This window comes from Marmota marmota, unplaced genomic scaffold, assembly GCF_001458135.2.
Source record: "Marmota marmota marmota unplaced genomic scaffold, marMar, whole genome shotgun sequence".
Classification (NCBI taxonomy): domain Eukaryota; kingdom Metazoa; phylum Chordata; class Mammalia; order Rodentia; family Sciuridae; genus Marmota; species Marmota marmota.
In genome coordinates this window covers 19,201,322-19,213,798 of record NW_025999853.1, presented here as the reverse complement: position 1 = coordinate 19,213,798, position 12,477 = coordinate 19,201,322, and the positions used below count along the sequence as shown (strand labels likewise).

At 33.0% G+C, this 12,477-nt stretch overlaps 1 protein-coding gene across 1 annotated transcript in view; it reads right to left on the bottom strand.

The window, feature by feature from the left end:
* Epyc (epiphycan) overlaps positions 1 to 9,673 on the bottom strand; it is a 34,373-nt gene extending 24,700 nt beyond the window's left edge. The window contains exon 1 of the mRNA XM_015482648.2: positions 9,496 to 9,673. Within this exon, the coding sequence (XP_015338134.1) occupies positions 9,496 to 9,660 (165 nt within the window). The 5' untranslated portion in view covers positions 9,661 to 9,673. The remainder of the gene's footprint in view (positions 1 to 9,495) is intronic.
* Between the last annotated feature and the right edge of the window lie 2,804 nt (positions 9,674 to 12,477).

Below are 12,477 nucleotides of genomic sequence, written 5' to 3'. Positions count from 1 at the left end.
ATAAGAGACCCTATATCCTTGATCTCTAGTGAGGTCCTAGAGGTTGAATGGTATTACACTGGGAGCATGTGCAAAAGAAAGAGATCACATGGTGAGTCAAGAAGCCAGAGAGACCACGAAGGAACATATCCTGCATTTTTATAAAAATTTTCTTGTGACAACTAACCAAGGTCTCACAAGGACTGGATTAGTTCTTTCTAAGGGTAGCACCTTCAGTGATCTAACTATACTCCACTGGGCCTCACCTCTTTAAAGTCTCTCATGCATCTATCAACACAGGAACTCTTTTGAGGATATGCTCAAACCATGACAGGCATTAATCTGTAGTCTTTAGTCTCTCCTCAAAAACTTCATAGAGGTAGAGGTTAATTTATAAATCTGTGTTATCTTTACATTTCTGAAATTATAATGAAATATCGTTGTTTAGCATTTTATTTCATTGCAGAACTTCTCATAGGCTTTTTTTTGTCTCGATATAATTGTATGTAGAACTTACACTGAAAGAATGAACTCTCAATCTTGTGGACAGAGAGGACTTTGAGATAGATTCATTGATGTGTTCTGTGATCTATTTCAAAATCTTCTGGAATCAAAATCTACATACTTAAGAATTGTGATGGTATGGGCCTAGGTCAATGAATGTGGGAACATGACTATCCTAAAAATGGTCTGATTTCCTCTTTTGGAAGGGAAAGCCCCTCTGGACTTAGTGGCTGAGCCTAATGCCTTGATAGAACATCGTCCTGGATAATAGGGCGTCAAGGAAAAAGAATGACTATGCAGTTCATCTTCCTTTTTGGGCGAATTGCCTGCCTGCCAAGAACACATCCACCATGCATTAGATTTACTGGGACAGGTTTTGTCCTGAGACCCATGGTTGATCAGCACTTTCTCCCACTGATGGGAGTTTGATTTCTGGAGATTTCTATTGAGAATTCCGTACTAGCTTTGCACTTATGTCATATATTTCAAGCTAGCCTTTATCAATATTAAGGGGTATATTTTGAGATCTATTTGTCTGAGTTTCATTCATCTCAAACAATCCTGAAATGAGGCAAGGCATAGAGGAAGTATGGCTCTTAAAGTCTAACACTTATTTCCTAGAAAAACTTCAATATTATATGTATCTCTATGGGTCACAATATAAAACAGTATGCATTTTAATATGTGCCTGACTATTGGCTTCATGTTATGGTCCCAAATTTTATTTTTCCCTTGCTTTTCTTTCATAATTAATTTCCTTCTGTCATCTCATGATGTGATACAACATGTAATATATAATATAAAATATTATATTGTTGAGATATAATACAATATGGTCTATAGTATTATACTTTCTCTGTCGTTTTATGTAATAAAACCATTGCATTCATATTTATATTTTTATCTTTATGTATTTGTGTATATATTACAGCATGTGTTTCTGCAAAGTGCCCTTAAATGCTATATTTAGAGAAGGTGGGAGATAAACACACAAGCAAAATTCTTCATGTCTCAGATTAGATATCATGTCTTTGACTAATGAGAGATGCAGGGACACAATTCCCCAGCATGCATATTTTGAGTGAACCCTTATAAACATTCCAATACATAATTATATCTTGCTTGTGTATGTGCATTTTACATGTATCATTTTCCCATTTCCTCCATTGTATTAAAACAAAGACTAATAGACTGAGAGTAGAGAATAATAAGAGGAACTTGATCTAATGAATCCACCCCAAATCCTGGCTCTCAGCAGGAGATTGCTAAGTTCTAAACTGAACCTAAACACAAAGGGAGGTTCTCTTTCATGGTGGCTAAAATCCCACCCCATCCATTAAGGCATTTGTCATCACCAGTGTGTAAGCTTCAGTGGCTGTTAATTGAATGATTCCATTGGAAAGTTACTTACATATTAAAGCAAGCCCTGTATTAAACAGCTAGCATTCTTATCTTATTTAATCCTTAAAAAGTGTGTTATAAATAGGAAGCCAAGGCTCAAAGTGGTTGTATGACTTGTCTGAGGTCACATAGTTGGTGTGATCCGCTTGGACCCACATTTACAGACTCTGATTCCAGAGCCTGTGTTACTCAGCACTGTGACAGAAGGTTTCCAACAAAGAAATGGATTACACCCCAATGCAATAGTTTTTCCTGCCATTCTGTACATTGTACACGTTAACAGTCTGCTTGCCCAGGCAAAGTCAGATTTAGAAATAAATATCTTCACCTACTTATTTAGTTGAGGACAACCATCATGCCAGTAAAATTCCTGACCAGTATGCTCAAGTCTTTAGCAGATAACATTAAATAAATAAATAAATAAATAAGTACTTAAATAAATAAATTAGAGGTCTGTTTTCCATTGTATTTATTTATTATTGGGGGGAAAGTATTTGAAACCCTTTGTATCATTTGCAGGTTAACTTAAGTACAGACCAAGGTTTTTCTTAAAGTAATGAAATTTTGAATTTAACTGTTTTTCCAAGTTGTTTTACACAGTTGAATAAGTCTTGAAACTATTCCTCATTGTTACCATTGTATCAACAATTGGCTTTGAAGCTGTTAAAAGGCTCTATACTATTCAGCCAAGGTTACTAAAGGTGTACTCTTATGAGTTTTGCATGTGGCAAGTAATTATGTTAAGCACATGGAATTCTGCTTTAAACATGAAAGTCGTGCTCAAATTTATTTGAGTGATCTATATTAGTGATTTAAAAGTATGTGGCCATGAACACCTGGCCATAAAAGTTGTATTTTATTTTCTATTTTATCTTGAAAATGGAAGAAAAGAAATGTGTTTGGCAAAGATTGTGCCCTATTTCTGACAAAACCACATAAAGTTTTGAATGACCATCTTACCTCTCAAATAGTCTGACAGCTAAAGGATCTTTCCATATTGTATCAATTAAAATCACTTGAAAATTGCTGTTTTCTGATTGCTAGAAAGTATATTGCATAATTTCAGAGAAAATAAATCTTAATATTGGAGACAGTTAAGAGATGTCAAAATTACAGGGGAAAAAAAGGCAGAAAAATAATGGAGGCTTTAAATGTCAAAGTCTGCTTTGGAGTGAAAACAAATATATCTGGCCTAAATTTTACTGTGAAACTGACTAGCTGAATAATCTTGAATAAAGTTATGGTCCTCATTAATTCTTAATATTATTAATAATATTATAATAATAATATTATTTACTGGGTAAATAATATCTTCTTTCCAGGGTTAGTATGAATTCACTTATGATTATTTTCTCATAAATAACATATAATACAAATACAAAGAGGTCACTGAAAAAGTTTCCAGTGCCCCCCCCAATGGGCCTTCATTATTATATGCTCTTTGTTGCTTCATTTTTAAAGTTTTCAAATTGTTTAAAATACAAATGTTTTTAAAACAGTCACATGGAAGGTCTATCAGAAAGCAACATTAAAAGTGCATCAACAGGGGCTGGGGATGTGTCTCAAGAAGTAGCCAGCTCGCCTGGCATGCGTGCGGCCAGGGTTCGAAACTCAGCACCACATCCAAAGATGTTGTGTCCGCCGAAAACTAAAAAAAAAATAAATATTAAAAAGTTCTCTCTCTCTCTCTCTCTCTCTCTCTCTCTCTCTCTCTCTCTCTCTCTCCCCCTCTCTCCCTCTCTCCCTCTCTCCCTCTCTCTTTAAAAAAAAAGTGCATCAACAAAATTCTTTTCTCACTTCCTCCACAGTATCTTTAATGATGAGAGATTAGCTTTTATTTTTAACTGTATTCAGAAAACAATATTTAATACAGATTGATAAGAGTTAAAATTTCTCCCTCCATTACGAGGTGCCTGACATGCAAACCATATGTTTGATATGGTAAAATACACTGTACATATTGGCCGAAGTGAGATATAATTCTAAATAAAAGTACTATATAACCTTTGTCACCCAGGAAAAAATAGTAGAAATATTAGTAATTTAAGTACTTCTGTTCTTAAAGCATAGAGGTAAGTGTTGATATTGTGATTTAATTTTAATAAAGCTCTATATAAATTTATTACATTCATAAAGTCTCAAGTGAAGATCCTTTTTATATTTAATCATGTAAAATGAACTTTGGAATTATAAATATTCCAGAATTAGCTTGATTCTTCTTAAGCAATTTCTGGTATTACAGTGAACCCATAAGATCATTTTAGTGATACCACATTACAATGATCACAGGAAAAAAAGGGACCATTCCTCAGTTATTGGTTAGTACAATGGATTTCATTGAGTTCTCTCCCATTCTTAAAACTGTGTCAAATTCATTTGCATCCCTTTGAAGAAACTTACATAGCTTCATCATTTCCCAGTGGTATTTTTTTTCAAATGTAATTTTTTATAAGGATGGTTTTTTGCAATCTATTCACTTGTTCTCTTCATGAAGAAGAAAATTTGGCCTCAATTTGAAGATCAGTGGAGGAGTATCAGCCAGAAAAACATCCCTCATGCAATAAATTTTCTATAGCAATTTTTTAATTAAAGTTCCTTTATATATCGTTATTGTTATTTACTTGTGAATGCATACCCTATCACATTCTAGGAAGTACATGGGTCAGTGATAAAATAACTTCTTAAGATAATGCTTCAAAAACTATTCATGAGAACTGAGGGTGGTAAGAAAACAAAAGTGGAGGACTTTGTATGAAACCAGGGAAGAATGAAGTAAAAATTGGGCTCCAGATTCCTGAAAAGGCAAGGTAAAATGACGAGCACAATCAGTTACATGATACAGAGCCCCCAAAACAAACACCCTCTACCTCCGCCGTTACCATGCATATAATTGAGTGCTCCATAGAGGTCCATAGTAAAACATTTCTTGATGTTTACTGAAGACATAGGAATACTATAGGTGAAATTAAGTAAAAGTAACTATATAAGTCTAGGTTAATGTAGTATGGTTGAGGAGAAGTTTCATTATATGGAGTCAAGGAAATTGTTCTGGAGAAATGTTAGTGCACATCTCTCAGAAGAGCTCCATAAGTTTTAATATTGGCATTGAGCACACTGCTGGGAAAAGACACTACTCATGGGCACATCCAGTGGTTTTCTTAGTAAACAATTTGAAGCCCTCTCCAACCTAAGAGAAACAGACTATCAACATCCCATAAGCTAAACGAAGAAAATGGAATCAGCAGAGAATCTCCTCCATCAAAAGCACAATCTCAACTTAAACCACTCCAAGATTATTGACTTTTGAAAACTATGACTTTTGACAAACCCCTTAAGACAAATAGAAAAAAATAGTGTTTCCTTAGATCACTTAGGCCATTTTCCAGAACTTAAATGTATCTTGGAGAATGTCTATTCATAATTATTCATAATGAAGTAGTCTTAAGTCATTCCTTCTTACAATAATTAGATAATAGTGTCAGTTATCTGAAAAGGTTACTTCTAGTTCATGTTATGCACACAGAGCAGAATGCTCTTCTTTCTCTTTTAGGACTGTTAGACTACATGGCATTCAGTTCAATTAAAACAAATTTTAAGTTAAAAGAGCAATTTGAAATGGTAGAAATTGGAGGGAGGATAATGCAGCCTTCATTACCCTTCTGGGAAATTATGCTCTGATATAAGAAGGCTGTATCACCATGACTGTATATCATTTATGTTTAATCTTAGTTAAGTTACTTAATTCCTCTTATTTTAAATATCCTCATCTAAGGGAATAATGGCAGCACTTAATAATTTTATGTGATAAATAAATGAGATAACATGCGTACTGCCCAATAGTACCTACATAATAAGTGTTCACTCAGGATTGTTTGTCAGAAAGAAAGTTCATATTTTGATCATATCATCTGTAACCAATTCCTGCATACCAGTAAATGTATCCCCTGGGTAGTATACAGCACTATAATGGAATTGTTCAATGGATCCATGATTTATTAGAAATCATTAAGTAGTCTGCATACTATTGCTGCATACAATTTTTAAAGAATGTAATAATTCACTGGCTTTTCCTGCCAACTGATATGGTAATGAATATACCACTACCAACAGAAATCAGAAAACCTCAACTGAGATTCTAACAGTGGTTTTTGGGTGCTAATAGGTTTTTGTCCTATTGACTAGTTTAAATTACTGGGCTCTCAAACAACAAACTTGGAGCAGTATAATTAAAATTTGATTTTGAGAAAAAATTAAGTTATTACATGGTATATTAATTTTCTACTACTGCATAACAAATTGCTATAAATTCAGCAGTATATAACTATATCCATTTTTTAGCTCACAATTTCTGTGGGTCAGAAGTCTAGAGATGGCCTGTTCAGGATCTCAAAAGGCCCAAATTAAGTTGATGTCCATGGCTGGGATGATATGTAGAATTCTCTATCTTTCCTCCATCTCTAGAACTATGATCCAGATAGGATGGCTGCCTATCAATTTTATTCCATCATCTAAAAGCCTTCTGCACTCCTTACCTTTTATCCTCAATCTATCCATCTCCAAAGCCAAAAATAATGTCTTTCTTTCTTGTGCTTTGGATTTTGTCCCTAATATCAGGTGCTTACTTAAAGGGCTCATGGGTATGTCAGGCCCACCTAGGTAATCTCTGTTTCTTAAATTCAACTCCAACATGAACATATCCTAATTACAAGTTGTAAATCTCAATGTTTCCATGATGCTAAGTACTATATAAGGAATAGACACACCATAGGATGTGCTTTCTTAAGGGACATCTTAGAATTCTGCCTATGATATATTTCAAAGGTCTTAAGGATTAATCAGCCAATGCCTAAACCAAAGGGCCTACCTACTACTTTGCCTGAGATACCAAGTCTTATAATGTATAAGAAAAAAACTGGAATATATTTTAGAAGCATTTTTCAGTTATCCCATTAATTAACAATTTTAGCGTATAAGGTTCATTTTCTATAGATAAGACAAATTCAAAGCTAAAATAGGCAGAAATATACCTTTGACATTAAGGATAAAAAACGAAACAATATGATAATCCCATCATTTCCAATGTGCTTTATTTACCATGACTTTCTTCACCAACTGTACTGAATATGGGCATATTATCATATTGAGGCAGAAGTTTCATATAGGATCAAGAATATCTGAAACAAATAGCCTTAATTCCTAAAGATGAGATAAATTAGCTTTCCAGGAGACAGAAAAATGGATTTCTAAGACTAGATTCAAGAAATTCATGATAGGAATTCTAGGTTCTAGAATCTATCCATATGATTACATACATTGGCTTTATTTCACAATCTTCCATATGGAATTTTATACTAGCTCTTTGCCTCCAAAACAATATATATTAATACTTTGTCAATATATAAACTGGAGTTCTAAATTTTGTTCTGCAAGTCATTTATGTACCTCTGACATATTGCTTTACTGTTGTTTTCCATAGGTAGTGGGTGAGAGGTTCAGTTGCTTTTTGCAAGATTTTTAAAATTCGAGTTTCCATTTAAAAACTTATGTATAGTTTTTTTAAAAAAATACATTATTTTTATTATAGTATTTGTATATTCATATCTAGTTCTAGATCATCATTTTTCTATAAACCAGTTTTCTGTTGATGAATTCACCATAAGGGATTAACTCAAGAATAAATAATATATTTTGTTTAGCCATAAGGAATTATTATGACGGTCTGGAGCCCTCAACTATTAAGAAAACTAAATTTTACTAGAGCTAGGATTTTCTAGGAAGAATTCTGTGCCAATTTAGGAATGTTTGTACAGGGTATGGGCTGGGGCATGTAATGATACACTGCCACATATTTAGTATCTTGCAGGAATTTGTTATTTCAGAATATGCAAATACCAAGGAAAAGGCCTATAATAATTTTCTTTGTATAGATATGTTTATTAGCTTCAATTTTTTGATAGCAACAAAAACAACAGTACCTCCTGAGAATATCTGAGGCTTGATGGGCAATAAAATTGATCTTGATAGAAAGGCAAGGAACGGGTTAAAAAGTTCTGAAGGCAAAGCTCAACTGCTCCCCAGTTTTGTCTAGAAAACTTTGGTCCCAAGCAGTATTTCTTCTATTGTGCATTTGGTCTACTGAAACAAACAAATAGAAACCTTGAATCCACTTCTCATCTCTATTCAAAGGATCCATTAATAGTAACCATCAAACAAACCGCTTTGAACTTATGGCTTACTTTTTCTATAGAATGGTAAATAAATTGGAAGTAAAATATATAATGTGGTCAATAAATGCATACATGCACTGAAGGGTTTTTTAGATGAATAATTATAAAGGAGCAAGACAGATGAGTTGACTACATTGATTCCACATTGATGCTTTAGGTTAGAGATATAGAAGCCACATAGAGAAAGATTGGTGGTAATGACCATAAATCTCATAAAGCACTTTGACATAAGAGAAACCAAATGGTGGAGTGAATTCAACAGGGAGAAGTATTAATAAATATTTAGGGGAAAAAAAGAATCACAATCAAATATACAGATGAAAATTGATCTGTTTTTGAACATAAAGTTTTATTAAGAAGAGGAAGCAGACCTAAGAGATAAAGGTTGGGTAGGAGCAATAATAATCAGAATGAAAGGAACAGAGAAGGAGGAAGAGAGAGAGAGAGAGAGAGAGAGAGAGAGAGAGAGAGAGAGAAAAGAAAAATAAGATGACTCATAAGATCATCATATTGTGAAAATCTGACTCACTTTACAAGGCAACATAAACAATGTTGAAAATCCGTATTATCTCTTTTATAAAGATAAATCTAAGTTCTGTGTAAGTTAAACATGATGATTTTTTTAAAAAAATTTTATCCCATGTTATTAAAAGTAATTTTTCTAAGATGTACACTTGAAAAACTGCCCACATTGTGTTATGATTCTTTAAAGGTGATGTAATTTCCCTTGTTGTTTAATGATAGTTTTTGTCAATGCTGTACATTAATCATACTCCAGGATTTCAAGGTCTGTTTGCTTTCTGATTCACAATAATTATCCTGTATCCTTCAGTTATGCAAAAAGTCCAGAATTTAATTATAACATGTCACATCAGATTTGCGCAGTGGGTTGCAGCCTAGCTAGTACCTACACGATTTGGGGGGAGATGGTCAGTCATTCAGAGAAGCACATACTCCTGGGAGGCAGTGTAGTTCCAAACCATGGGCCTTTCTCTGTTTTCTTTTTATTTTCTCATTTGTTTTAGTCTCACAACTTCTTTGCTCCAAACTCTCCTCTAAACTGCATGTATGTTATTGTAACCCTTCTTACCCTGGCTTACTATCTTTTCTTCCAATTTGTTCTATTATAATGTGACAGAAACTCCTTTTTAAAAAATATTTAGTGAGAAGATTTGAAGAAAAGAGAGTAAATTGCAAGAAACTAAGACTGTCCCAGTGCTAATCCTAAAAGAGTGAATATATTCTATGGAAAATATTCCTATGAAATTATTAAGATAAAACTTCTCCACTTAAAAATTAGCACAAATCTATTTGAAGAGAACAAACCTCAATCATCCCTCATTTGATGCCTTTACAAGTCTCAAGGGTGGGAACAACCAATTACCTCTACTTGATCAATAGGAAGGTGTTCATAATTGTATAAGGTTTCCAGGTCTTCCAAGGTGGCATCATAGGTTTCTGAGTCATAGTTGATGGGCTCTGGAGTTGGGGCAGGCACAGCAACATCAAAGATGACAAGTCCCAGAACAAGTCTTGCTAACATTTTCATCTTATAAATTCTCCTAGTCATAAAATATTAAAATGCATAAATATTTAATTGATAATAGCTTTGAAAGGGTTTGTACCAAATAGAAATGATAAATCAATGTCAGCATCAAGGAGCTCAAGCTGGTTGCTTTCTTTATATGGATAATTTATAAACAATTTATAAACATAATACATGAAATTGGATGGCTTTGGAGGACCACTGGTACCAGCTGTTCAAATTAATTCAAAAAATTACATTTTCACAATGGATTTTTCAATTGTAGAAAGACTGATTTTAAGATGTGGAGAAAATATGATGGAGAAAGATTGTAAGACACTTATTCACTAAATACTTTACAGTATCTCAGAGTTTTATCATTTCATAAGCATTAAGACTCCTCAACTCTGGTATATAGAGTTGATGATGAAGATAATGATGATGACTACAATGGTCACATCATTGACAGTTGAGGAAAATGAGGCAAAGTAGTCTATAGATATATAATGCAGAACTCTTTCTTATACATTTGAGTCTAAATCTTGTTCCAAAACAAAATAGTAAGAAAACTTTCACTTATTACTTCTCTGTTGATTCTGAGTATCTGAATACATAAATTAATACTTAATGCAATAGCTTTCAAATTGTTTTTAACTAAATGGAGCAGAAAATTATTTTTCCTGCCATCCTTAGAATTTTATTTAAATTCTTAGTAGCTATCAAAAGTTTTAATGTGGAATCAATTGGAATACATGTCTAAATGCACTATTTGGCAACATTCCCTTAGAGAAGGATCTGCACACATATAGGATTAGAAAAACCTTTTTAAAATTCTTTGGTAAGCATCATTTTTATCTTCCATGATAACATGAATATTAAAATTTTTTTCAGGGGGGTTCAAGATTTAATAATTTTAATTATTTTAGTTCTGTATGTAGTCCTTTGAATGCATTTAGTTCAGGCTTCATTTTAAACATTTCAGTTGGGTCTATCAAAAATGTTACCTATGATCAATTAGTCAGCAGGCAAAGTATTGTAAAACTTTTTTCAGTCATGTCTTAGTTTTAAAGAGTTTGTATTTTGGATACACTTCTTGAGTTCACTGTAAGAACAGTGCATGTGGTGTTAGTACCATGCATGCGTATAAAAGGGAATTCATGATAAATATTACTTTCAAACTTGAATGCATTGGCAGACAAATTGACCTTCAGTGACTTGAAAGAAAGTCTTTATGAAGCAGGTTTAGGCAGAAGGATATGAAATTCCTCTGAGAATAAGAAGCAGTACAAGGAGCTCCTTTTTATCCCTCCTATACTTTCTTCAAATAATTTTTTTTTTTACTCACACTGGATAAACTCAGCCTCTATTTCACTGGCTTTCGCAGGATTGCAGATTTGGCACTGTTCAGTGATTACCAACAAAGTCCTACTTAATAAAACAGTATGATTTACAAATCTTCCATGAACTCTTCTCTAGTATTCAAGTAGGAAGCACTAATAGTAGCCACTAACCTGAAACAATATTTTCCTTGTATATTTCTGGCAACTTCCATTGTTCAAAGAAATCATGCATTTGCTGATATCATTTCATACTCTATGTATAATTATAAAAGGTTGAATATCAGAGTTGACTTGCATTTCATCTGTCTCATAAAACTATCAGCAATAAGGCTATCTGGATGAATCTTAAATATATGAGGGGCATCTATTTGTTTATTTAAAAAACTACATTAATACTTAATGTAGTTTCTTAGTTGGAAATTTGAATTTGTTGTTCAATTTGAACCATTCCTGATTAATTTGAAAATGTATGCTTATTTAAAGATTTAGAATAGTTAGTTAAAAAATCATTCTAAATACATAATGCTATATGATCACAATAATATCTTCAACACCTGAATTATCATTGCTTTCTCCCTTTGCATAATATTTCAATCAATATTAATCAGTAGTGCCTGTATTTACTGCCAAAGGTTGTGGTCTATGTCAGAGCTCTTGACTTAAGGCATACATTGGAAACTACTACAATTTTATTGGCATCTGTTATGAGTATTAAGGTAAACAATTTTCCCCATGTTATTAATTCCTAACCTAATTCAGAATTTTGGATTTTCCAAGAATAATATAAATATAAAATCAACAGCAAAACAAAGCCATATTCATTGGATCACAGTTTACAAGGAGATATTAAAACAAGGTTAATTATTTTTTAAAGGTTGTTATAGCAAGGGGAAAAAGTCTCTAACCCAAGAAGAAAGCAAGTGTGAAAACTTACCTTTGGCTCTGACTTGGTGAAATGGCAGAGTGACTGAAGATGTAGAGCCAGTGGTATTTGCCCCTGACCAATGGATGTGAATTCTGGTCTGTGGGAGGTGGAATATAACACTCAACTTTCTGTTTGGAAAAGCTAACCTTGAGAAATCCTTCTCAGTCTTTAAAAACCCCAAATTAGTTTATAGTCACCCAAACTAAGCAGCAGAATCCAAATTACATAGTATATAAAGCTCCCAAAATTATGCTAATTAAGTTATAATGCTCATGTTTTACCTTTTAAAATTTAAGTGGAAAACGTTGGTTTTAATATGTCTCATCTATAACAAATTCAACAATTATGAAAGGAAGTTAATATATGTAGGGGTACTATAGATAAGCATTTCATAAATGTTCTAATGAGAAATAATTTTCTTAAACCTTGCATGTTTTCAGTTACCTTCTTCACTTTTCATTAATGTTAGCTGAAATTCAGTAAATGTTACAAAAGCTTTACCTGTTTAATTTTGGGTATGTAAAAAAAGATATCTAAATTAGTTTGATTGCCTGGAATGCTTTGATAGCAATGAAC